The following is a 26,779-nucleotide window of genomic DNA, read 5'->3' on the forward strand; positions in this document are numbered from 1 at the left end:
ACACTCCCGCCTTCACTTATTGCTTCTGAGAGCTAACAAGGGCCAGCGCCAGGAGCCCTGGGAGCCTCAGGCCCTGCATGCAGAGGAGGCTGTGGCAGGATTTCAACTTGAGAGCAAACTCTTGGCTAAAGAGCAGTGCTTATTCAAATTCCCCTCTAGCAGCCTGCCCTACAAAGAGGGAGAAATGGTGCTTAGTGGCTCTTTGAAGCTACAATTCCAAGGCTTTCTTCTGGGTCAAACTCAAAGCTAAAAGCTTTTTTATTGTTCTTATCCTCACCTCACTGAAGGATATTGCTCCCTTCAACAGGGAAGATTCTCTCTCTATTTAAGTCAAGCGATACAACTTATTTTGCGCAATAGTTTAAATTCAAGAAAGCCACCCTAGTGTGTGGGGCTCATTGAAGGTGGCTCTCCAGGACTTTTCCACCCCGAGTTTCCAGCACGTTCGCTCTGTTGCCCAGTTTCTCCAAGTTCTCACTTCTTTGCCCAGCAAGAACGAGAGGGAATGTTCTGGAGACGCCCCCTTACCTCCGGCTCCCCGCAGTCACACTCCTCGCCTTCCTCCACATATCCGTTCCCACACTTCTGCCCCCCAAAAGCCTGCTTGACCTCCGGCAGGTTGAAGAGGCACATCCCCATGCCCTTCTCCAGGCTGGCCTCCAGGTCCTTCCGGCTGCAGCTGCTGAACACCATGGGGAAGGGGAACCTGCGTGGGGGAGACCACAGTGAGCAGGGGCGCCACGCCCTTCCCGCCTTCTCCTGGGCTGCTCAGGGCGACACCGCTCAGGTGTCTCAGTGAACAAAGGCTGAAGCATACAGGGTGAGAAGAGGACCTTCAGAGCATGCTGACATCCGCCCCACCCCGTGCCAACGCCACCAACCAAGAAGTGCCCTGTCAAAACAGAAACGGTCCTTTGAAAGTTTTCAACCCAACAATGTCAGAGTCTCTCTACAGGCGTCAGTTCAGGCTGGCACAACGCAATGCAGAGCGAGTTCTCAGGATCTGGAGCTCACTGAGAACTCCTTTGCATTTGTCCTTACTGGCAAATGCAAAGGACTGAAAGATACAAATGACTGTGCTTCTCAGGCCCATGGATCCAGGGACACATGGTCCCTCTGCAAATCATGGCCGGCTGAGATTGGCACTCAGGTCTCCAAAGGAGAATGGTTGGCTTCCCTGGCACTTATGTAGGAGGGTGAATGCGGCCCATAGATGCAGGTCCCGCCTGTGCATCCAGTTTTCAGGGCAATGATTGAGTGTGGCAGAGTTGGCCAACTTCCCAGCAAAGCTATGCACCCTTTGGTCTAGAGAGGCTGCCCAGGACCCTGGGACTTGGGTGGGCTGCGTGACCAATCCTTGGCAAGGGACCTGAGAAGAAGTGGTGTGGGTCACTTTGGGTCTGTGGTATTGAGGCAAGTGTGCCTTCCCTACGGCCTCCTCTCTCCCTGCAGTTGAGACCAGGAAAGGCAGAGCCAGATCCGTCCCCAGGTCCTGGCTTACTGCAGCGAGGGCAGTGGCAGCCTGAGCCCCAGTGTCATTTGGAAGGGAAAGGCACCTCTCACCTGCAAGCCACTCAGCATTAGGGCTTGTTCCTAAGGCAGCTGGTGTTGTGGACGTGGTTCATGGTGGCCCCTGGGGTTTATGTGCTCAAGCTTGGTCCCAGTGTGCTGATGTGGTGAGGTGGCCTCTAATGGCAATGGCCTGGTGGTAGGCAGTTAGGTCACCTGGGGGTGCTGCCCTCAGAAGGGATTAATATGGTTTCTGAGGGACCCTGGTTAGTTCCTCCAAAAGTGAGATGTTGGGAAGATAGCAACCTGGGTCCTGAATCCCACTTGCTTCCTCTTTTGCCATGTAATCTCTCCCTCTTGCACATATTTCTGTCATTGTGATGCCATCTACTGTGAGGCCCTCACCAGAGTGGAACACAAGACGGCACCATGCCCTTGAACCTCCAGAGCTGCCATCTAAATAAACCTCTTTTCTTTATAAAGTAACCAGCTTCACATGTTTTGTTTTGGCAACAGAACAGGCTAATTCAGTTACATGACACACGGCACGTCAATGCTGCTCTTTTACAAATGCATTTGTCCTTGTCTTGAGGCAGCAAGGATGGAAAGGGGCAGGCATGCCGGAAACGCAGGTTTTACTACTTAGTGAGGGAGCAAGACCTGCTCTCCAGGAAGCCCAGCCTTCTCTCCCCATGGAGACATTTACAGGGTGATGCTGTAATTGGATCTCAATCAACTGGCCCAACCAACACAAGTGCTCTGCTTCCCCAAGGATGGCAGACTAGCCACCAAGTGATGACGGGGCATGCAACTTCTTGAGATCCTGATGACGCCCACAGCCGAACCGAGGACACTGCTCCAGCCCCATGTGCTTTCTATTTATCCCAGGCTTCCACCTGCGGAGTGTGATTCTAATCCACAGATAAATTAATGGGTGGAAGTCCTGCTCTGTCCAATGCAAAGGCAGTAAACCAGAACGGGCTCGTGCTGTAACGGAGTTAGCTCCCTTCGAAGGCTTTGCAACTTTCCTTGGCAGATAGATTGATGATTCCTGGTATCAAAATGATGATGAGCAGCTTCAAAAAACTACAGAGTGCAGTATTTTCAATTTATAAAGTTTTGTGTTGAAGAGACCGATTACCCAGGGAACTGACAGCACTTCTTCCCTCTGCAAGGAAACAGGCCCAGATCAGACCTTTTCCCATATTTGAGTTTCCCCGGGACACACACACACCTCCAGGCCTGATCCGGGAGATGGAGCCTCATGCTCACTCAGTGTCATGGTGACCTGCTGTTCTGGAAGGGAAGTGATTTCCAGACAGGGTTAAAAGTCAGTTAGCAAAGACACGGGGATAAGCCGTAAGGCCCAGGAAGAGTCTCAGCGAGGATGACAGAAAGGGAGGCAGGAAGCACCCCATTCCTCAAGGGGCCAAGGCAGTCTGAGCCCGGCTCAGGCGAGGCTCCCCGTCTCAGTGTCTTTCATGTGACACACACGTTGATTTTGAGGGAAAGGGGTTGATATTAAAGAAACAGAAACAAATCAGATGAGTGAGCTCAGTTTCCACGCAGGGGTGAAACTGCAGAGGTCCGGGAGGACCTGTGCCACCCGCGGGAGCACCATTGTCTGTGGTGCTACGTTCCCGTTTCCTTGGCTTTTTCTGATTCTGTTGAAGGACAAACCCCAAGTGCTCACACAGTTCTCTGTCATTTAGAATCACCGGTGAATACTACCTGCCCCGTGCACAGGGTTCTGGTTTTGCTCCGAGGAAGCACTTTCAGGTGTCAGTTCCCTGAGGTGTTTTAACAAGGTGGCAGCACCCTCCTCTGATGCCGAGGAAGTCGAGGATGGCCCTGCCCTGGGGATCCTTGATCAGGGTCGCTCACGCGCAGCACAGAGCCAGCCTACACCAGAGAGTCCCTGGGCTTTCACAGACTCACAGTGGGCCCAAGATCACGGTGATTCCTCCTCCCTCCAACCAGGGGCCTGGCTGACTCTCTCAAGGAGCTGCAGTTCTTCCCGAGAGTCCTGCCTCTCCCTGGCCTGGGCCCAGCAGGGCTCCGTCACTGCGTCTCCCTGAGGCAGGCAGAAGCCACTGCCAGCATCTGAAGACCAGTGCTTTTCTTTGTCCTTTTGTGGTGCTGGGGACAGAACCTGGGGCTTTGCGCGTCCCACGCAAACCCCTCACTGAGCCTAACTGCAGCCCCCGAAGGCTCTTTGGAAGACAGATGGTGCTCAAACCCAGGGGCACTTTCTGCCATAGATAACCTGCTGGCTCTGTCCTGTTGTGGTTCCTCCCCAGGGAGGCAGGCAGCCTTCTCTCATAGAACATCCCTCAACCTTCCTTGGACTTGGGGAAGTCAGGGTTTGGAGGAGGAAAAGCAGAGCACCTGCCACTCACCCTCCCACGGTGGTGCGAGCATGAATTCAACACACAGCTTACCAACCCCAGGTGTGGAGCGTGCACATGCCCCGGGGGTGGGCGGGATGAGCAGGGTAAGGAAGAGGAGTGAGTGGGTCAGAGAGGGAAGGACTGAGGGGAAGAATAAGACAGCAAGGAGGAGAGGATGTGCGCAGGAGGGGGGGGTCCCACCACAGAACCCCACTGGGAAACCTCCCTGGGGAGGACACACATCTGAGCCTCTCATGCCAAGGACAAGAGGAAGAAGCTGCTGACACACTGGGGGAAGAGCCAGCACCCAGGGCCGTGCTGGGACGTGCCTGTCCTGGAGAGAGTTATCCAACAGCGGGAAGGAGGCTCTTCTTGCAAAACCACACTCAGAGAGGCAGCCCCTTCCCCAGAGGAGCCCGAGTGAGGTGGTGTCATTGGAGGTTAGGAGCAAGGCCCTGCGGTGGCAGGACGGCACCTGGGTGTCATGAAACAGGGAGTCTTGCCTGGCCTGGGTAGGAGCAGACACTGCCACAAGTGAAGGCCACTCTGAAGGGCTCCGAGCCCTTATTCCTGCTTCTTAGCAAGTATTTTTGAACTATGAGCCAAAGGCCTCACCCTTCTGCTCCTCACCCTTCTGTGCCCTGAAGCATCCTTAGTGGATTGACGCTCAGCACTGAGAAAGTCTCAAAAAATTACTGCTAGCCCGATGACCCCCCCATGCATGGAATTTAATAATCTAAAGTAATTTCAGGTCTCAAGAGAAGAACTTAATAGCACCAAATATTAGCTTGTCCTCATTATAATCCTGTCCTGAGCTACACTTACCACAATATCCCTCACATCCCAAAGAGCCATTGGACCTACTGTGTGGGGCCCAGTAGGAGCCAAGGACTCAGGCTCAGGTGACATCCGTCAGTGGGTTTGTATGAATGACGTACCAGCTGAACACGAGTCCCGTGGTCCCAAACACCCTATCGCTGTGACTGCTGATGATCACGGTCACTCCAGCTCGGCCACACCAGGGGGATCTTGGAGAAGACACTTGGCAAGCCAAGTGTGGTATCCTGCTGCCTAGTCGGCTGCCTTTGGCCCCTCTAGGACGGCAGGGTCAGCTGACTTGGGTGGTGTGGTGGCATCTCTCTCCTTCCTCCCCTCCCTCACTCATTCACTCACCAAGAAAGTGTTGTTCAGGGGTCCATAGTCAAAGCTCTGAGGAGCTGATATGGCCTGAGTGTGGCCCACTGTCCCTGCAGCAGGTCCAGGCCAAACCCCTTCCCTATCCATCCCACGCTCCAAGACCCTTAAGATCCCTCTCCTCCAGAATGGTCCTTGAGATGCCGAGGGTTCAGGCTCACTAGTATTCAGGCCACATGAGTGGAGTCTGCTGGCTTCCCATGGCTTCTCATTCTTTTCCCCGTCATAGTTTCCTATCACAGTTGATAGATTCCCAAGATTAGCAATTGAGCAAAAAATTACATTTTAGTGTAACTATTGAGCCCTGCTCTGAAGCAGGCAGTAGGGTGGTGCTTTTCCATAGTCATACTTTTCTTCTTTATATTTTTTAAATTTTCAAAATAATCCAGTGAGACAGGCCTCCTTATCCCCACGTGTAAAGGGCCTTAAGAGTTCATGTCAGGGGATGGTGGACACTAGATTTAATCAAGGATTTTGGCTCCAAATTCATTGATGAAAAACCATTCTCTTTATTCCAGATGTCAGGTCAGCACTGGATGGCCTTTCAGGAACTGCAGAACCATGGAAGGAGATCAGTACCCTCTGGACTTAGGTGTGGATACAGGGAATATTCTGTCATGACCTAGCACATGCCCCGGCCAGGTTCCCACTGTGTCCCAGACCAGCAGCACCAGCGACTTCTACAGATAGAAATCCCCAGCCCAGAACGACCGAGTCAGGAATCCTCAGGGAAGGGTCCTGAAACCTGTGTTTTAGCTAGTCCTCCAGCTGAGTTGCTTGACTTAAAAATGCAGAGAACTTAAGAGTCACTCCTTAAGCCATTTAAAAATGTCCAATTCCATGGTTCCTAGAACATTCACTGCCATGCAGCCTTGCCACTTTGATTTCAGAACCTCCTCCCTACCTACCAAACACAGCCCTGCCCATCAAACAGCTGCTCCACAGTCTCCCTCCTCCCGCCCCGACTATAAGGACTCCACAATTCTGTTTGCTCCAGGGAAATGGAATCGTATGGCATGTAGCCTCTGCGCCTGGTCCCTTTGCCTTAGCATAGGTTTTCCAAGGTAGCACGAGGGGGTACACATTCCTGTGGCTGAGTAGCCTCCCACTGTAAGGCCATAGCAGCTCACCTGCTCAGCAGATGGCCCAAGAGAATTTGCTGTCCATTCAAGTTTGTGAACAAGTTGCCTAGATTTAAAATCCAAATGTTTTAAGGGTGCTCTGTGGACTCATGCACTCCAGGCTCATCATAGATCACGCTCATGTAGTTTGCTTAGACATAGTTCTGTGGGACACCCTGGTTCCCATTTTTTTCCAGATCTTTTTTAAAATTAAGTTTTACAAATTTATATAGGACAGAGGAATGCATTACAAATCTTATTACACATATAAAACATAACTTTTCATATCTTTGGTTGTATACAAAGTATATTCACACCAATTGGTGTCTTCACACATGTACTTTGGGTAATGATGTCTATCACATTCCTCCATCATTTCTAACCCCCTGCCCCCTCCCTTTCCCTTCCACCCCTCTGCCCTATCCAGAGTTCATCTATTCCTCCCATGCTCCCCCTCCCTACCTCACTATGAATCAGCCTCCTTATATCAGAGAAAACATTTGGCATTTGGTTTTTTGGGATTGGCTAACTTCACTTAGCATTATCTCCTCCAACTCCATCCATTTACCTGCAAATGCCATGATTTTATTCTCTTTTATTGTGAGTAACATTCCATTGTGTATAAATGTCACTTTTTAAAAATCCATTCATCTACTGAAGGGCATCTAGGTTGGTTCCACAGTTTAGCTATTGTGAATTGAGCTGCTATAACATTGATGTGGCTGTGTCTCTGTAGTGTGCTGTTTTTAAGTCCTTTGGGTATAGAACTAGGAGAGGGATAGCTGGGTCAAATGGTGGCCTGGTTCCCATTTCTAAGAGTCCAAAGTACAACATTTGGAAACCTTACTGATTTTAGAAATCAGTAAAATTCCATGAGTATCTGTCTCTTCAAACCAGGAATGACTTGTCAAATGTCTTTAAGAATTATACTCAATGGGCTAATTCTCATCCTGCACACTAATGAAGGTTCCACAAAGTGTCTAGTTGTGCACAGATGGATATTTCCCTTCCATTTGTTTCAAAAAATCCAGTGTGGCAATTCTGCCTTCCCCTCACTCGTATTTTTCCTTTCTTATTTAGTAGCATATTTCCTGGAGCCTCCATGAAGGGAACCCTGACCTGGGCTATGGAGCTGTTGATAACATCCAGGATTGGGCACAGGTCATGGTCTGTATTCAAAAGACAAGCCCCTGTCTCTTCCACACTGTGGAAAGCTCATCACAGTGTACTTTTTAATACATCTATTGAATCATCCCAAATATGCCAGGACAGCAGCTAATTGAACTGACGTGCAGCAATGATAGACTGGGGCAGAGCCATAAAATTGGAGAATTACTCAGAAAAGGAGCCATCTCCAGTGCTTTCTCTTGGCACAAAAACGCTTTAAAATAATTACACCTGAGACACAGAAAAAAGCGCTGCTTTCCGCTCGGGGCAGAGAATTGCTCACAGGTGCCATGGCAGGGTGTTGTCGGCCCCTGCTGGGGTGCACCTCTTTTGCTGGACACTCTCTCCTCTTTATGACTTAACTACTAGGGACACTCGGGACAAGTTTGCCATGCCGAATGCAAGGTTAGGAATAAAAAGATGATGAAGTGGAAAGCTGGTGATTTGGGGGGGCAAAAAACCCACCATTTTTAAAAAGAGGAATGCCACTTAGAGCTTCCCACCATGAATGCAGTCAGGGCTTAAATATTCTAGCTGTCACAAAACTGCCAAGTGAAACATTGTTAGGGGTTACTTTTACTTTGACAAATCTGCAGTCAGAAAATTCTTTTCTTGTAGGAGCCTATTGTGCGTTTTACCGCTGCATTCTTTGGGGTGAATCATACTAAGCCCATCCATCAACCCTGACAGTAGAAGTCGGGAGTTATCTCCTTGCAAAAGCTCTCTGGGGAGAACTGGAGACAACTGCTTTTCTGTTGGAAGTTAGGCAGCCAAGGAAAGCATCTCGAATCAGGATGGATTTGGAGGTCCTGCTCTTTCTGGTTAATAAACAGGCAGCAGTGTTGGTTCCCCAGCACTGAGCTCCGGGTCGCTGTCAGTCCAAAGGCTGACCACGGGGTTCTCCTGGGAGTGATGGTGGGAGAAGACCTGGAGAGCCAGGCAGCTGCGAGGACAACTCCGAGCTGTGGGAAAGCCAGCTTGCAAGACCCCGGGGGATGGGAAACTGTCCAGGTAGCTCTCTTTAAATCATTTGGGGGTGAAAAAGTCCAAAAGTCTCAGTGTCTGCAGCTGATAAATGACCAGCGGGTGAAGGCTAACTAGTTTGGGGAAATAGGTCCCTGAATTTCTGAGGCCACTTCTTTCTTTTTGCAGATCAAGATGGAGCTTCATTTTCTCACAGTGGAAGCCAGATTGGCAGGCACGAGGCCCTCCTCTACCAGGGCGTATGGCCCGGAAGGACAACCAGAAGATGGGGTACCCCATCTCACGGGGGATTTCCACCCCCACCCACACCAAGGAGGAGGGGAGGTGAGCCTCAGCCAGAATGTGGAGGCCTCTGGTCAACCTTGCATCACTGTGAAATGAAGCTGCCACAGCCCCTCAGAATGCCCAGTTCTTTCTCTTAAGAGTTGCCACTTTGCCTACTTCAAGTTACAGACTCGGGCTCAGAAACACTTCCGACGTGGTGCAGAGCACAGTGTATCACGACCGCAGCCAGCATGGAGCAGTCTCTAATCTGTTAAACCACAAGAACAAGGAAACTTGAGACCCAAAGACTCAGGAGGCGAAGGAAGCAGTGACCAGTGGTCACTTCACCCCTCAACCTGATACATCTCCGGTGTTCAAGAAGCCAAAAGACCGTGCTCCTGGCTGAAACGGCCGGGTTTTCTCTAATCAACAAGAACCAACCCGGGACCAAAACAGACCCATACACTCAACGCGCAAGCCCGTGGCTCCACGGCGGTTACCTGCCTGGGCTTTCATTTGTTTTCAGCTCCTGGAAGCTTCTTTCAAATGTTTTCCCAATGCTCACCTCCCACGAGCACACTCCACCTGTTCTTTTGTCCTTCTGTCCACAGCCAAGGCCAGCCACAGAGCTCAGACTGCGCTATGGCCACAAATCCTGGGCCCCACTCTCCCAAGCACACGGGCTCCCGCCACATCCAGGGCTATTTCAGGCCACTCGGCCACCCCCAGTGCAGAGCTCTCTCCTCCTTCCTGGTTCCTACGCCCCACCTTAAAGCTGCTTTTCCCAGGTGAGAGCGAGGTCCTCCCAGAGCACAAGAGGTCACAGGTGGATGGACTTGGCTCTGATAGTTTTCAAATCAGAGATTCTTGGGCCATCTTCAGAAAAATCCTTAGGCCTTTCATGATTGTGACAGTGAATAAACATTTTAAATCCCATACACAGAATTTATGTGCAGCCAAGTAGGCTGTGCTGTGGGCCTGGTGTGGGGTCTGCAGTCTGGGGCACTGTGGGAGAATGGTGCAGCTCAAGGAGGGCACCCCATTTGGGGGGCTTTTAATTTCTTCTCACCTTCATAAGAATAAATGCTGACAACAGGTGGTTTAGTGAACCCCTGTCATGGGACACTCTATTGTGCTGGCCCCTCCCCGTGAGTCAAATTATATTCTTCCCATTTCACAGATGAAGAGACGGGTGCTCAGAGAGGCCAGGTGTTTGAAGTTATGCATGTCAGCTAGGGGCTATGAGCATCCCAGGCAGGGGGACAAATGGCTGTACCAGGGGCTTTGGTAGGGAAGAGGAGGCAGGAGGCTGCCTGTCCTGAGGTTCCTTCCTTCTCAGGACACGTTGAGGTGCTTCCCTAAAGATCTGTGTGGTGGAAACAGGTCAGGTTTGGGGATTTATCCAGTGTACCTGAGGCCAAGCACTGGTCACCACACACACATCTGAGGGCAGCTTGAGTCCATTCAGGCCCTAATGAGCTGCAGGCAGGGGAAGAGGGACTTGTTGAAGTAGCAGCCCGAGTCCTCAGGGGGTGATGGGAGAGGGGCAGGGACCAAGTCCACCTACTCTGCCATGGGAGGGTGCCCACGCATAACACTGGGGACACTGGGCACAAGTGACAGAATGAAAGCCCTGCAGTTTATGGGCCAGACACCCTCACGTCCTCTCCAGAAACGGAAAGAATCAGAACTGGCTGCTGACCCAGCGGGCCTGCCAGATGGGCCCCAGAAGGCTAGGGAAACCACGGGACCAGGAGTGAGTGATCAGAACTGTCCTTGGTGGGACAGTTCAACTGTTAATAGCAAACACCTGGGACCCAGAATGGAGCCATCTGCAGCACATTATCATTCATGGTCTTAACTTGTGAACTTTGACCTCTTCTCCTCCTCCCTGGAAGCCAATTAAAGTGCAAATAAAATCTCCCAGAAATTTTAATAAAGAGAGACACCCACTGAGCTCTGCTTAGCTGAGAGTGGCAGGAGGCCTCTGGATGCTACCACAGTTGGTTTCTCACTCTGTGCCTTGAGGCTGTCTCCCCTGAACCAAGTCCTGCAAGGCATAGAACGTGAGGGCAGGGGACAGAGCCCACAGTGAGGGCCTCTGGCCTCTCTCACCTGTTTTCTCATCTCTAAGAAGAGGTGGAGGCAGCTGCCCTCCCCCAGGGCTGCGCTGATAACATGAGGAGGGAAATGTCGGAGTTCTCTGTGCAGTGGGGAGGGGTCACTGGGCCCCGGGATTTTGTTCTTAACTGTTATGGCTAGCTTTAGATTCTATACTCTTGATCCGCCTCCTCCTGCATTGGCTAAGTCAAGCAATGGTCCTAAGAGAAGCCCTGGCTGGAAGCACAGTGGCTTCTGTCACCTTGCTCTCCACGGAGGCTGTACAGAAACCAACAGACTCAGCCTCCTGGTTACCTGGGTTCTCTTGAGTCTCATTTCCTGTTTTTTATTTTACTTTATTTCCTATTGACTGGATTGTGTCTTTTCTTGTAAGCTACTGAAAATCTATTGTAGAATGACGTCGGGGGTACATAAAAATGGAGTTGAGGATGCTCAAGTTCTAGACTTTATAAAAGACAGTGGCCTCGGACCTTCTCCCCAAGGTTCAGCCATTACTCAAGCTGTGAGGAGAGAGCCTCACTCTACCTACCTCTGAGAGTGCTGCAGTTACCACCCATCAAGTCACCTACCGACCCATCCTTCATGCCACCCATCCATCCATCCTTCCTTCCACCCTCACACTATCTGCTCATCCACGGACTCACTTACATCCGTCCTCCCACCCATCCATCTTTCAGTTCATCTATCTATCCATCCACCCACCCACCCTTCATTCCACCCACCCATGAAACAATCTTCCACTGACCCATTTACTCATCATCCATCCCACCCCCCACTCCTTCTTCTATTCATTTCTCCATCCACCCACCAATCCATGTATCCTTCACTCAAAAGTATTTACTGAACTCTGCCTCATGCCAGGTACTTTTCTGGGTGCCGGGAATCCAGCAATGAACAGAACACAAATTCCTGACCTTGTGGAGCTTAACATGGATTCTTCTGGATACTGTGGTTGCAGAGAGGCCCAGAAACTACCTTTGACCTCACACTGCAGCCTCCATTCTGTACCCTGGGGAGAAGAGGAGGCCAGGGGGTGTGTGTGCAGGGAGGGGTGGGGGGATTGGCAGGGGTTCAGCTGTAAGTCTTCACTCATGCTCCACCATAGATAAAATGCTGGGTCAGTGAGCCAGTGACAGGAAATGATTCTCTGCTGTTGTGATATAATTTGAAGGAGGTTTGCAGAACTAAATGATTTAAAAACAGGGCTGACTTCCGCCTTCTACAAGTTGTTCAGGGACACTGCTTTGTCCTGTGAAGGCCTTCGTTGTCTCAGGAAGCCCAGACATAACTGTGGTCACTTCCCTGTGGCTAATGCACTAGGAGGCAAGTCAGCTCGGGCCCTGGGGCTTCACGGGCCAGTTTTGACAGTGCAGGCAGCTTGCGGAGCTTTCTGAGTTCTGTTCCTTTATCTGTAAGATGGGTACAGTCACACCCACCTCACTATCTCACTGATACACGGAACACAGGTGCACTCCTTCAGGGTTAACGTCAAGTGGGCCGTGTTCATTTTCCCTGAACTGGGAGTTCGGAGAGCAGTGCCCATGCAGAGCCAGCCCCTTTGCTTGACTTCTGTTTTGTGTCTAGCTGGAGAGAGAAGGACAATTCTGCCATGCCCTGGGGCAGTGGTTGTTAGCATTCCAACTGCATTGACTGCGGACAAATTCCTTAATTTTCCAGTGAGCATGCTCTGTATTGATGTGTCCTTCCTCAAGGTTTTCCAGAATCCCTCCTGCTGGCCCTGATAACGCAGGACGCAGCTGGGCAGGCCCCTCTGGAGGACAGTGCGTCGATGCTGAGCCCTGGAGCTCTCCCGCCCCCCACTGGAGTCCTCCCTTGGCCGCTCCTCTGTTCTCCTTCTTCTTAGATAGAAATTTCCCGTTTTTCTTCCCCTTGAATGACATGGTGATCCCAAACAGATCCTCAAAGTTCAAACAGGAGTGGATTTCAGTGATTTTCAAGACAGCGAACCCTGCTGGTGTGGACTCTCCGGTTACCCTGCATTGTTATCGATCACGGCAACCTCCAAGGTCCTGGGACCTCTCACAGGAAACCACTGCTCACCTCACCCCTGGACTTGCATTCTCAGGCAGCGGTCCTCCCAAAGAGGAACCTGGTCTTAGCACAGGATTTTCAGGGAGGGGCCTACTTAACCCCCATTCAATTCTACAGAGATCATTTCCAACTGGACTTCAGTCCTGCCCACACCCCTTCCCACCTTGGCATCTTGTTCACCAGGAGTTATTGGTCATTTTTAAAAAGATGTCAAATAGTATTATGGTCATGTTGAAATTTTTCTCATTACCTTTAAGAGGTGTAAATTGAAATCCTTACAGTTGAGATGCTATGGTGTCCAGAACCATGCAAACAGATCAGGTAAGGTACCTTGAGGTCACACCCCTGGCACCCAATGTACCTTCTGTCAGAATCCTGTGCCTCCCAGTGTGTCCTCCCCAGCTCTCCTGCCTGTCTCCCTACTACCGTGCTAGTCCTTTGAAGTGAAGGTGCTCCCTAGGATCTGGCTCATAGAAGGTATCCAGTAAATGCTGGCTGAACAGATAAATGGTTTCACTCTGGTTTGTGGCCATCGCTCTTGTGTCAACCCTGTTTCCTGCAGTGGGCTTGTCCTGAGTCTGAGGCATGGCTGAGGTCTTTTCAGCTGTCGGGAGGGAAGATTGAACTTGGATGGAAGTCACGCAGGTCCAGTGGCTCATCCAGATGCACTCCATGTCCAGAAGCTGTGGAGCAAATAGGTGCAGCATGCATGTGTCCAGGATTGAGGTCAATGGAAACCAGTGAGCCAGGCACACAGGCTTCTGGGGAAGGAGAACGGCATTGCTTGTCCTTAAACAGGGGTATTTGATCTCCTCTGTTATTGCTGAAGGTGCAGCCTCGGTTTAGTGTGAGCTATTGTCATCCCTGGGGAATGCGGAGTAACCCTCATTGGCTTACCCTCTCCATCTACACTGGATGCTCAACACACTGTTCACCATGCCTGGACTGTAGCTGGGAACACATTCTTTGCTTAGGAGACATTTTCATGCCTGGACTAAACAGAACAGGATCAGGTCCAAACCCCTACCAGAGCCAGTGTGGAAATGTGACAGCCATTCCTTTCAGATGCACACACAGGTATGTGGGATGTGAAGGTGCTCTTTTGTGGCTCTTTGGTGGGATCCTCAAAGGATGCCTAATGTAGGAGAGGGGAGGGGACTGGAGTCTTAAAGAGAATCCTGCCCCCAGGGCACGAGGGTGTGGTATAAGCCACCCAAGGTGCCAGGAAGAGGATGCAGGGTCTCTCCTCTTTCGTAGTTCCTGAATGCCTGTTAGTTGCACCAAAATAAAACTGGGATTTATGCACTAATACTTTTACAGAAAGTCCCTTAATTTGGCAGGCTACAGTAGCTCAGAAGCTATAACATCCTCTTAAAAATGAAACAATCTTAAGAGAGAACTCAGATCATGTTACTGTTTTACCTCCTGAAAACCCTCAATGATTTCCCACTACTCTGGAGAGAAAAACCTGAGCTCCTGCCTGGGGACCTGGCTCCTCCTCCTTCCCACCCAGCAGCAGCAGCAGCAGCAGCAGCAGCATTTCCTCCTGCCCCAGGCCCTGGCCTCTGACTGCAAGGCTCCCCTCCAAGCCCCGCATCCAGCCCCCTCTGCTGAGTTCACTTCATGCTCTCTAGCTGGTGTGGCACTCTCTGCAGTACTGGGGGGTTGGACCCGGGTAGAGCACTTAGCTTTACCACTGAACTACACCACCAGGAATTTTTCTTCCTTTATTTATGTTCATTGAGACAGGGTCTTACTAAATTGCCAAAGCTGGCCTCAAACTCATGATCCTCCTGTCTCAGCCTCTTGAGTGGCTGGGATTGGGCATGCACTGCCACACCCAGCCTCTTCACTGGTGCATTCTCTCTCTCTCTCTCTCTCTCTCTCTCTCTCTCTCTCTCTCTCTCTCTCCCCCCCCCCTCTCTCCCAACCCCTTTCACCCCTTCTATTCTCTTTGTTTGCTCCCTTCACAGCCTTCCTTCCAATCTGCAATGTTTTCATTAGGATGTTTTCCCCACTGTAAGTTCCACAGTGTGTCTGCCCTGTTCAAGGTGCGTCCCCAACACCATTAAGGAGCCCAGTGGTGGCAGGAGCCCAGTTTACAGGTGCTGCAGCTTCCACCGCTTTCCCCCTCACAAGATGGCCCTAGCACCCCGACTCTCATTTTAACAGAAAGATCTCTGCAAAATAGAGGAATCTGCGGGGTCGATTTCGGAATATAATGTTGCCTTCTCTCCCCTCCAGGAAGCGGCCTTCACTATGATGCCAAATGTTCTTCACTAAAAGTGCTCACATCATTTCCATTTTCTTATTGCTACTCACGCAGCATCCTCAGCCTCAGCCCTGTACCAGCAAGTGCTGCAGGAAGGTCATTAATGGACAGACTCCAGTGAGTCAACTCCCACAGGAACCCCCAGATCCTGCATTTGCCAAGAAGTGATTTCCAAGACAGGTCTTAAATGTTAACTACCCAAGACACAAAACACACGCTCATACACACGCAGAGGCGCTCGGTGATTAATGATACGACCCATCAGGAAACTCCCTCTGACCACTGCTGCAATATGTAAAGGAAGTTACAACACCCAAGTTCACACAGGACCCCACTCTATGCTAGATGTACGTGCAGGCCCTGGGGTCCATTCATCTGAGGTGACAGTTGGCTGATGTTTTCAGAGTTAGGATTCTGCAATGCTCTGATAAAGGATAAACCTAGTATATCAGCAGACATATTTTCCCCTTTAAACCACTTATAATACTTGGTTCTTTTTGATTCAGGGACTTTAATATTAAGACAGTTATGGGTTCATCTCTTTCTGAGTCCCTTTGAGGCTAAGACTTCAATCAGCACACTTTCTTAACCCTTGCCACCATGGTTGGATCAACGTGGGCAGGAAGAAGTCAGAAAGAAGACTGGTATGTGGACGTGGCCAGTTTAACATGAGCCCTTCACACAGAAACTAGATGCATTGCTGAGGGACAGTACATGGCCTGGAATTCTGAAAAACCCCTCTAAGGCTTTGTTAGTTCCGACATCTCTGTGAACTATATAATAGGAATACTGCCTTGCATCTGTGGAATGATTTACAATTTACGAAGACACATGAGCTCATTTAATCCACTCTCCCACTCTCCAGGGGACACTATGAGGTAAGGGAACCACCGCTTGGAGATAACGCTGGAGCAGCCTGGGAAATTCCACTGCGGGTGATGGATGGCTGGGGGCTGCCTGGCCTCCCCCTCACCGTGGGCTTTGTGATTAATTCACCCACTTGCTTAGGAAGTTGCTTTCCATCTGAGAAAATTAAAAACACCACTCTCTGGACAGGAATGTGGGATCATAAATGAGAACCAAATAGAAAAGATTTACGCAAAAGCACAAGCTCAGCAGAAGAGGAGACTTAGAAATTGCTAATAAGGTATAAATCAAATAAAGGCTATTAACAAACCCCTGGTAACAGAGGGGGAAAGAAGCCTTTTAAATGTTTTGCTGAGCTCTTAACAATACCATTTCTACCTGAGGTGTTCAAATGCCTCTGGGGTGCCTTGGCTGGCTGTGGTCAGCTGAGAGTGAGCCTTCGGGACCGCACTTGGGGCTGCGGGGTCTTCTGCCTCTGTGCTCTCCTCCTCACAGTGCATAGGGGCAACACTGTTTAACATGAGAACCAACCAGGGGGTGGGTGGGGAGGAGGGAGGAGGGGAGGGTAGATGCGTGAACCAAGACTGCCATTCTTTTCCCTGACTGGGCATGTGAGGGCCAGAGGGGTGGCTTGTCATCCTGGTAATAGCAAAGGAACTGGGTTGGACTGGGGACAGTCAGGTTTCTTCAAACGGTGTTCCCAAACTGGCTTCCCTCTCTTCCTCTTGTTTCTTTTATGGAGAATTTAAAAGCATTAGCAACATTGACTGACAACTAGATCTTGGCCACTGGGGACCAAATTCCGGAAGGCAGGAGGCCGATATATTTGTGCCCACTTGGTAATTAGGGAAATTACGCACACAGAGCATTTGCTGTGGCCACTTGATGAGTTCATCAGAACAAGAGAGCACAAAGACCACTTGGTTCCACATCAACTTCCTGTCCACTGCCCACGCCGCGAGCCGCACACCGCGAGCCGCACACCGCGAGCCGCACACCGCGAGCCGCACACCGCGAGCCGCACACCGCGAGCCGCACACCGCGAGCCGCACACCGCGAGCCGCACACCGCGAGCCGCACACCGCGAGCCGCACACCGCGAGCCGCACACCGCGAGCCGCACACCGCGAGCCGCACACCGCGAGCCGCACACCGCGAGCCGCACACCGCGAGCCGCACACCGCGAGCCGCACACCGCGAGCCGCACACCGCGAGCCGCACACCGCGAGCCGCACACCGCGAGCCGCACACCGCGAGCCGCACACCGCGAGCCGCACACCGCGAGCCGCACACCGCGAGCCGCACACCGCGAGCCGCACACCGCGAGCCGCACACCGCGAGCCGCACACCGCGAGCCGCACACCGCGAGCCGCACACCGCGAGCCGCACACCGCGAGCCGCACACCGCGAGCCGCACACCGCGAGCCGCACACCGCGAGCCGCACACCGCGAGCCGCACACCGCGAGCCGCACACCGCGAGCCGCACACCGCGAGCCGCACACCGCGAGCCGCACACCGCGAGCCGCACACCGCGAGCCGCACACCGCGAGCCGCACACCGCGAGCCGCACACCGCGAGCCGCACACCGCGAGCCGCACACCGCGAGCCGCACACCGCGAGCCGCACACCGCGAGCCGCACACCGCGAGCCGCACACCGCGAGCCGCACACCGCGAGCCGCCCAGGGAGACTGGCTCCATCTGGGCTCATGGCCTGTTGGAGTCACAAGGCACCAACAGGTCCCTGGGGCAACCTCACACCCAAAGAAGGAACTCGGTGCCCTAAGTGCCCAGCAGTGATGCTGCCTCCGCCGGGACACCCTAAATGACAAGGGCACAGTTACGCTTCAGAGTGGCCGGCCGAAAGCTCCACTTTTTAGTGTCTAGAGCTCTGGAATATTTCACTCCCTGTTGATGCTGGTCTAAAATATTTTGGGCGCAGTCCCTGTTTCTGTTGTCACAACGCAGAGAGCAACTTCCTCCACAAATTCTCAATGACTCCCTTGAATTATTCTTAACACCCAACTTGAGTGAAAAAGATGCCCCCAGGCTGGGATGGACATTTGATGGTGGCAATGGACATGAGGGACACGAGGAAGCGGCACCTGCTGGAGAAAACACCTCACCGATGGCTCACGTGAAGTGACGGTGCCTGGCAGGCACCGTGGTCTGCCTGGTCTTTGTTGTGGGGCAGTTTGGTGCCCTTCGAGCCATTTGGCAGGAGGCCCTTTGGCTGTGGCTTGCAAAGCACAACCACATGCTTTGATGACCCCTCCCTTGGTGCCCGGGGCACCAAGGCCTCACAGAGCCCAAGTCTTCAGTCCGCTCAGTCAACACTCACTCCTTGTCCCCAGTGTCTCCTTTCAGCAAACCCAGAGAGCAGGCTTGGAAAGTTCCACCAAGGAGGGTGCGAAGCCTCAGGGTTGCTGAAGAAGATGGCATGGCCCTGGGGCGTGTTTTCCCTTGCTAAAAAGATCCTCCTGTTTTAGCAGGATGTGCTAGTCTAGGGTGGATGCTTAGACGTTTGTTATAGTGGAGATAGCAGTGTCCCCCAAAAGCGCATGTGTGATGTGATGCAAGAATTTTCAGAGGTGAAATAGATACATTTTGAGCAGCACGAACTATCAGTGAATTAATCCACTGATAAGGATTAAGTGGATGGTATCTGTAAGCTGGAGGAAGTAGGTCCCTGGGGGTGTGTCCTTGGAGTCCACATTGTCCTTGGTGCAAGGAGCTCTCTCTCTGCTTCCTGGGTGCCACCTACAGAGCTGCTTTCCCCTGCCATGCCCTTCGGCCATGATAGTCTCCCTCATCTCTGCCCCAGACCATGGAGTTGGCTGACCATAGATTGAACCTTTGAAATCAGGAGCCCCCCAAAACTTTTCCTCCTTTAAGTTATTGTTGTCAGGTCTTTTAAATAGCAATGAAAAAGATGAGGGAAACAAGGTACAGCAGATCTGAATCTCTAGTCACTCCAAGTTGCATTTGTTTCCATCTCTTTGGAGGGCTCCAATCATGGTGCTCTCTCCCTCTGCTTGAACCAAGACTAGAGATTCAGAAAGGCAGTAAATAAGGAGAAACAACCTAATTTACGGAAGCAGAAAATGATTTGATTTAAACCTCTGCGATCTGGTAAGGTAATACGTCATGCAAGGACACTACAATCCCCAAGCTACCAACACATGCTCCGGGCCAACCCAGAGGGAGCAAATGCCTCATCTGCAGACTCTAGGGCCAAGGGACCCACCCCACCTTGGCCCACTGGGTCTGCAAGGCCCTCTCATGGCTGGCTGTTCAGATTGCTAGGGAGCCTCTGTAGGCTCAAATCAAAACCACCCGCTGGCATTATAAAATAATTTGCAATTTCTAAACAAACACAGCATCCAGCCCCACCCCTTCCAGGGAATGGGCCATGCCATGTGGCCCTGCACACTGGTTGCGTGTGACTCTGTGGAGCAGCACAGTTCACTCTTGCTACTTGGGCAAGGATTTCTTTTGGGAAGTTCCGGGGAAGACTGACCAGAAAACCAGGGGAGCATTTTGCTGAGCTCAGCTGTTACCCACACACACTCCAAGCTCTGCACCACTCTCGGAGCCCTGGGAGCCTTAGTACTTGCCCGGTGGAAGGGTTCATGATGCAGCCTCCTTTGTCGGCAGCCATTTTGCAGCTACAGCCTCTCTCCAGTGTGTCGTGGTTCATCCCGAAATTGTGGCCCAGCTCGTGTGCCAGGGTCACGGCCGCACCAAGGGGGCTGTCTGAATGGTCCTCAAAGAAAACACAAGAGCACAGACATATAGTTCACATCTCCTTGGGTTCCTTGGTCTGGTCCTCCCTCCCTGCTGGACAATTTCCTATCATGAGGTCATCAAATTCCCTCTAAAGGACCAACATAGACACCTGTTATTTACTTTGAACCTAGAAAAATTGACATACTTTATTAATCCAGTTTGGGGCCTCTTCTCCTGGGGACTGGATACCTTATGTACACACAGGATTTTCATATATATATATATATATATATATATATATATATATTTTTTTTTTTTTTTTTTTTTTTTTTTTTTTTTTTGGTGCTTGGAGATTTGAACCCAGGGCCTCATGCATGCCAGGCAAGCACTTTTATCTCTGAGCCACATCCCCAGCCCTTCATATCTTCATATGAAAGAATGACCACAGTGGTCTCCACCCTGCACCCTTCAACCTCTCACAAAACATCCCACTGAATGAAGCAGAAGTTGCTTCATCGCATGGAAGAGAAAGCCCACTCCTTCCTGGGAAGTGGAAGCAGGTCTTGTGCCTGATTGTGAGGATACCTGAAGGAAGGAGCACGTCGGGAAGGTGCTCTCTGACATGCAACCTACGGCCTGAGCGGCTGTGACAGCCCTGCCTCGCCTGTCGATTCGGTCAGGAGGATACTGGCAAAGTTCATGCTAACTCACAGGGAAGGCTGACCACATGGAGTCATCTGCTTGAAGACTGACCGAACCCCGATTACAATCAGCTCCCACTCCCGCTGGCCCTCTGTGTGGTCAGGTTGCCTGTGGATGTGAACAGAGGCACCTGATGCTCCGGGTGCTGCTGGGGTTCACTTTCGGCTTTGCCAGGCTGAGGAAGGTGGTTCCCCATTTGGCAAGCCCTGCCTGGCCACCCAGCTAGTGGTGTGCTTGGTGGGCTTGGCTAAGCAGACACTAGAAACCCACTAAAAAGCAAAGTTTCTTAAATGTTAGTTAATTAGTGTATGTGATTCACAGAAACTGTGCTCCTGGATGGTGGTTTTGAAAGGGCCTACTGGCCACAGAGTGAGAAGAGCATCTTTCTGGAATCTCCATTTGTGCTCCCCAGGGAAAAGAGAAGAGGTTTTCCAAAAGGCATCCAGGAAGCAGTGTGGTTCTGCATGTGAGAGAAAACACTCTTCCTGATTCGCAGTCTTTGTGAGGACCTGGATCAAAGCAGTTCTCATAAGATCTTGGCCAGTGGTATTTACGGTGGTAGCTCTCACCCTGCTAGCCCTCAACTTCAGGAAAGAATGGCATGTCAAGGAAGAAAGTTATTGGAAAAGATGGAATTCCTAATAAATTGTTTTTTAAAAAAATATTTTACAGTTTCCTGCTTTAGGAAGCTTTTCAAATATGTGTTCAGGAAATCAGTTCTTAGGATCATATGCATTGGTGAAGAGAGTGTAGCCAGCCTAAGAATGCAAGGATTGACCTGAGCATGTGTTGGCACAAAGTTCTTTGACATCAAGGATTCTCTTGCATCACTGGAAATCACAGTTTGGGTTTTAATTGCAGTTACTTTATATTTTTTTATGCATAAATGATTATAAACAGAATATCTCTTAAGAGACCTTGGTAACAGTTTGGATTTGTAATAAGGAGAAAAACAACCTCTCTATTTCTGGTACAGTCCCTGAATCAAAACCTATTTTGGGCCAGTTAGATATAAGGTTACTATTTTAAGTTGCTGAAGTTAGTGATTGAAAATTGGAGAAATAATACCAGAAACCATATTCTACATTTTTTGAAGATTTCTGCTTCCTGGCCACGTTATTTCATTCCTCTTAGATCTGAGAATCCTCAAGCAAGACATAGTCACATGTAATGCCCATGAATTTAGGGAAAGAAGAAGAGAAAATCAGCATAGAAGTTTTAGACCTGGTCAAAATGTTGCGCTTGCTGGTTTCATGAATTTATAGAAATTAAAGGGCATTTCCACTCTGTCTGATGTTTCTCTTATGCGTTGTATAAAACAAGGAATTTGTTTAATTCGATGTGAATTGCTCTCAAATTGGTAAAACCTGTTTCTTGATAATTAACTTTGGTTTTGACTAGATTCTCTTGGCATCACACATAATTTGCTTCTATTTCTCACACCATACTTATACATCTTTAAAAAAATAAATTTCCCAGCATGCTTTTAAAGAAGAAATCTTGATAAAATGCTTCTACAGAAACAGAACCAGGATGAGAGCTAAGGAAAGCCTTGCGCCTCTCTGAGGGGTTGTAGGATGGTTTCAGCCCTACACAGTGACACTGCTTTGCTCATGGGGAATTTGGTTTCAGCTCTCAGAACTTATCTCTGCCAATTTTAAGTGACAAAGTCAGTAGCAACTAACCATGGAACCATGAAACAGAAAATGATTCCCTCTTTAAACTTTATAGGCTGCTCTGTAAAAATACAGTTGTGATCTGACTTGAAATTAACCTCGAATCAACCCCCTCCCCCAAACTTTCTAATGACTTCCACGGGGGAGATCACCTACAGGGCTTCCAGGTTCAAAGGAAACCAGAGAGTAGCTCCTTGGAGCCACCATCCAGTGAGCAGGCACAGTCCCTCCAAATAGGAGCACAGGAGCTACCAGGCCCTGCACCTGGAGAGGAGGACATGCTGAGCACACTCCCTGTGAAGATTAGAGTGGGCGAGACGCGGGGAGAAAGTCACAGTCAGCAGAACACAATTCCTTCCGCCCTTCTTCACAACCCAGCACTCACAATGTTCTGTTTGGAAAACGTGGAGGAACTGCGGTTTCTTGGGAGGGCGAGGCTGTGCTTGGTGAGTGGAGATGGAGGAAGTGTCTGAGGGTACTCCCTGTCCAAGGGCTGCTGCCATCCCAGCGCCCTTCAGTTCAGAGCCGAACAGCAGAGGGGGAAAACCTCTTCTGGAGCAGGCCCCCCTGTTGGGCAGCCATCAAAGCCCCCTCCCTCCTAAATCCATAAGAAGGCCCAAATAGTCTTCCTGTTTTATTTCCTTCTACAAACATGCACAGCCTGTATGTGACAAAGTTCCTCTTGTAAAGCAATAAACTTAGGTCGCTGCCTTCCAAGAATAAGGTTATTATAGAGACAAATTGTACACTGGCCAGAAGGTATGTAAAGCATTTGCAGTGGTACGCGGTTGAAAACCTCAGACTTCTGGCTGTTGGGCTTGGAGGCAGAACCATCAGGAAACCTTGAACGGTAACATTTGGAGGGACCACAGTCGATCCAAAGAGCTGAGTAAAGAGGGCAACCCCGATGCCCTGGCTCATCCCGGCACTAGAGGCATTTCTGGATTGGAAGGCACTGACGGGAAGTCCCAGTTGAAAATGTTTTCCCTGACAGGGGGAGGCTGGCCTCCACTAAGATGATTGGTTGTTTCTTTATTACATGCCCATCTTTACTGGGTGCAATTTCTGTTTTCTAAACAGTCCCTAAAATATTATGGGATACAGAAGATCATAAACACGGCTAGAGTAAGAGCAGATTAAGTCTGAAAAGCATGAAAGGAAGTCTAAAGAGAGCAGTGGTTTCCTGGGGACCATCACCCAGGGAAGCCAGCCCCTCGGCTTACCATGACCACGCCTCCAGACTGCTCCGCAGTGCACATGCTCATGATGGGTGCCATGCCGATGGTGGTGCCTTGGAAATAGACCCCACTAGGAAACAAAAGGAAGGGATTTCTTTAATATTGTGTACAGTGGACGTGTGTTCTAGTGTTTCAACCTTTGTCTCGCATGCCTGCAGGAGACTGGGCGATAATGGAGACAGCTGCATGAGGGCACGGTACACACTCTCCTGCTGTTTGCTGATCGAGATGCACCAAGGTAGGAAAAATATTCCCATCTTTTTTCCTTTACTCTTTATTTTTTTCTGGTTGCAGTATGGTCTCATGGTTCCTACAGAGTTTTGTTGTCTACTTGGACAGCACCCAGTTGTCACTGTGTATTTATAAGCTGCAGCCTGCTTGTTTTCCTGATGGACTGCAGGGAGTTGCTCCTTTAGACAACTGAGAATCACTGTTAAGGAAAGGGTACACCTGAGACGGTGCAGTAGCTTTTCTGTCATGGATGAATACTGAGGAACTCCTCATGGAGAGTTTTGCCAGAGACCCAAACTCCTTCAAAGTGTCCTGCCAATACAGACTGCAAAATTGAAATCAACAGAGAAGTGGTGGTTCCCTGGGAGCTGGTGTAGCATACATAAGCACTCATGAAATCAGCACCTTTGGTGGAAGATTCTAGAAGGGGACTCTGTGGCCTTCGTGGAGCTGCCTTTTATCTGGACTCTTAACCTGATCACGGATCCAATGGCCTGTTCACGTGAACCCTGTTAATTCCAACCTTATAAACTAAGTATTTAATATTGTATGTGTTGAACCCTTTAAAGGAATTAAACCACTGACTTGTGCTGTGTTGGTTAAGTACACAAACAGATAATCCTATGTTGTTGGAAAAGCCAGCTATTTTAGTTGTGGTCTCTTGGACAGAGGTGGTGAGTGAATGTAAACCTCATCTATCCATCCACCCTGCTACAGTCATCCCTGCATATCAACAAGGGATTGGTTAAGGCACCCCTAGGATGTCAAAATCCATGGATACTCACATCCCCCATGTAAAACGGCATAGTATTGGCATAGAAACTAAGCACATCTTCTGGTAGAATTTGAATCACCTCTAGATTATCTATAATGCCCAAGGCAATGTAAAATCTATGTAGATAGTTCAGGGAATAATGACTAGGAAAGAAAGTCTGCATATGTTCAGTGCAGAAGGAGTCCCCCCATCAGGTATTTTCAGCCCAAGTTTGGCCGAATCCACAGAGGTGGGATCCACAGAGGTGGAGAGTCGACCCGATGCTCATATCTGTAGAAGGAGGGGATTTAGCCCTTATATTCACACCTCTGTACACCACCTTAACAGATAAACAGACATGCATATAAATAATAAGGCTTATTTCCAGATGTTCAAGTTGGATAGACTCCATTGGGGGAGGTGGGGGGGGCACGGGGAATCGAAACAAAATACTCTGACTCAAAACCCATGAAGTGGCCTTTGAGTAGTTCAGGGCTAATCAATGCATAAAATGTGAGGCAACCACAAATATCCAAGGGAGGGAACCCCTGTGAGAATGGCCAAAGTAAATGATGGGGAGTGCCAGAAGCCTTGGGCAGACCAGGCGCCTCCTGGAGCAGGGGTGGTGCGGGCTGGTTCTAAACTCCCCGTAAGTCTTCAGCCAACTAGATCTGAGTGCCAAGGAGCGCTCTCTCCGTCCCTGCAGCCTCAGCGCTGGTGATGTAAGCTGCCTGAGAACAGAAGGATAGCAGCACAAACTGCTTTAACGATCCAGATGAACACGCACCACCTCTGGAAACACCTACGTGGTACCTATCAGGCTGCTGTGAGGGTGCTCCTTGCTCGGAGCCTGAAGGTGCTGTCATATCTCACCGTGTATCACGCCAGGCCACAGCTAGCTGTCCCTCATCTTGCTAACTTCATGACCCTTGTCACCCTCGGGAGTTTTCTATCTTGCTGTCTTCTCTCCAACGCCTCAGAGCAGGGAGATTTAGTATGGGTCACCACCGTGATCAGAGCCCCACAGCACCGCCTGGCTCTGACAGGTGCCCACTGCATGCTGAGTAAAGAAGGAACACAAGGCCAGCAGGTGACCCTGCCAGCATGCTCTGACCTGGGAAGTCTGAGAGCAACAGCTCACAGGAGGAATGGAGTGGAGGTTTTCCCTCCCAAACCTGACAGTAATCACCCCAAAGTCCTGCCCTTAGGTCTTGTATAAACATGTTTTTCATCAATAAAGAAAACAAGTGAGTCTTTGGAAAAGGTAACCTATGCAGGTGGATTTTATATCAAGACCAGAAAAACTGGCAGAAAGGAACGTACTCCGATGGTGGAAGAAGGGACTGAGACCAGACTTCGGTAGAGGGACAGATTTCCCTGGTGTCCCAAGGGGCTTTCCTAACAGACCTGTGACTCCAGGTAGAGACGACAGCTGCCCCACTGGTGTGGCTGAGAACCCCATGCAGGAGCCGGTGCGCTCTGCAGAGAGGGTCGGGATGCAGGTGCAGCCGAGGGGAGTGTGCGGAGGGCAGCGTTTCCCTAAGCCAGGGTGGCGGGCTACCCACCTGATGAGCTGCGCATTGTCATGGGATTTTCGAGGTAGAAGCTTCATTTTCCTCCAGTCCAAAAATTCGTGGAGGCTGGTAAACGGGTCCTGACTGATGGTGCACTTGTCGATGTCATTCCATACTTCCACGCCCACCAACACTATGCGAATGTTCAGTGGTCTATAGAACTGAGAGAAACAGGCACCTTGGAGGATCACATTTAAGAGAACTTAAGATGAAGAGCAAAACAGATTTGCATTCCTTGGTATTCACTGACATGGGTGAGACACACCTCTGGGAGCCTTTGTCCCTGTGTTTTAGAATTTAAGAAATATTAGCTGTGCCTGATGCAAAGTGGTGTGCTACATGGATTCGCAAATTTAGACTAATCAGGCGCTGAAGTCACCAGCCTTTTTGCTGGTCTACAAACACACATTTCAAATGATTCACTGGTGATTTAAATGTGCAACTAGATGTATACTATAGCTAAAGACTGTCAGTTAATATGCAAGGAAAACAACAAGTGAATTAGGATCTTTTAGAAAATTTCTGCCAAGGACAATAACATTCATTTGAGCAGAATGTTCTCCTACGAGGTACTGAAAATGAATCTGTATTAATTTTTCAGCAGAGTCTCAGTCTTGGCTGGCACTATTATATTCTGCCACCTATAATCAACCTAGGAGGTTTTAATTAAATAAACAAGTCAGTATCTTTCAGAATAACACAGACCTAAACAGTCATTCTGCAGGACTTCAGTGGCCATCCCCCTCCACCCCTGCCGGCAGTTGTTTGGCCCTTGTACCACAGGACGATGTGCTAGAATTCCCCTGTGCAGTGGCTTGTGAGGTGGAGCTTCAGGCATACCACGCTTGGCTCTCCCCCCTATCCTAGCCTTTAGGGGGCTGTGGCTTCAGCCACTCCTGCATTCCACAGGAGACAGCCCTGGGCCAGGAGGGAAAG

General features: G+C 50.2%; 1 protein-coding gene across 1 annotated transcript in view; it reads right to left on the reverse strand.

Moving 5' to 3' along the window:
- Positions 1 to 26,779, reverse strand: part of ADAM12 (ADAM metallopeptidase domain 12) — a 330,028-nt gene that overhangs the window by 61,359 nt on the left and 241,890 nt on the right. The window contains exons 9-12 of the mRNA XM_081267967.1: positions 25,835 to 26,004; positions 23,270 to 23,354; positions 19,557 to 19,705; positions 529 to 706 (exon numbers count right to left, since the gene is read on the reverse strand). Of these exons, the coding sequence (XP_081124093.1) occupies positions 529 to 706; positions 19,557 to 19,705; positions 23,270 to 23,354; positions 25,835 to 26,004 (582 nt within the window). The remainder of the gene's footprint in view (positions 1 to 528; positions 707 to 19,556; positions 19,706 to 23,269; positions 23,355 to 25,834; positions 26,005 to 26,779) is intronic.

Source organism: Spermophilus citellus, assembly GCF_964194105.1.
Source record: "Spermophilus citellus genome assembly, chromosome: 15".
Lineage (NCBI taxonomy): Eukaryota > Metazoa > Chordata > Mammalia > Rodentia > Sciuridae > Spermophilus > Spermophilus citellus.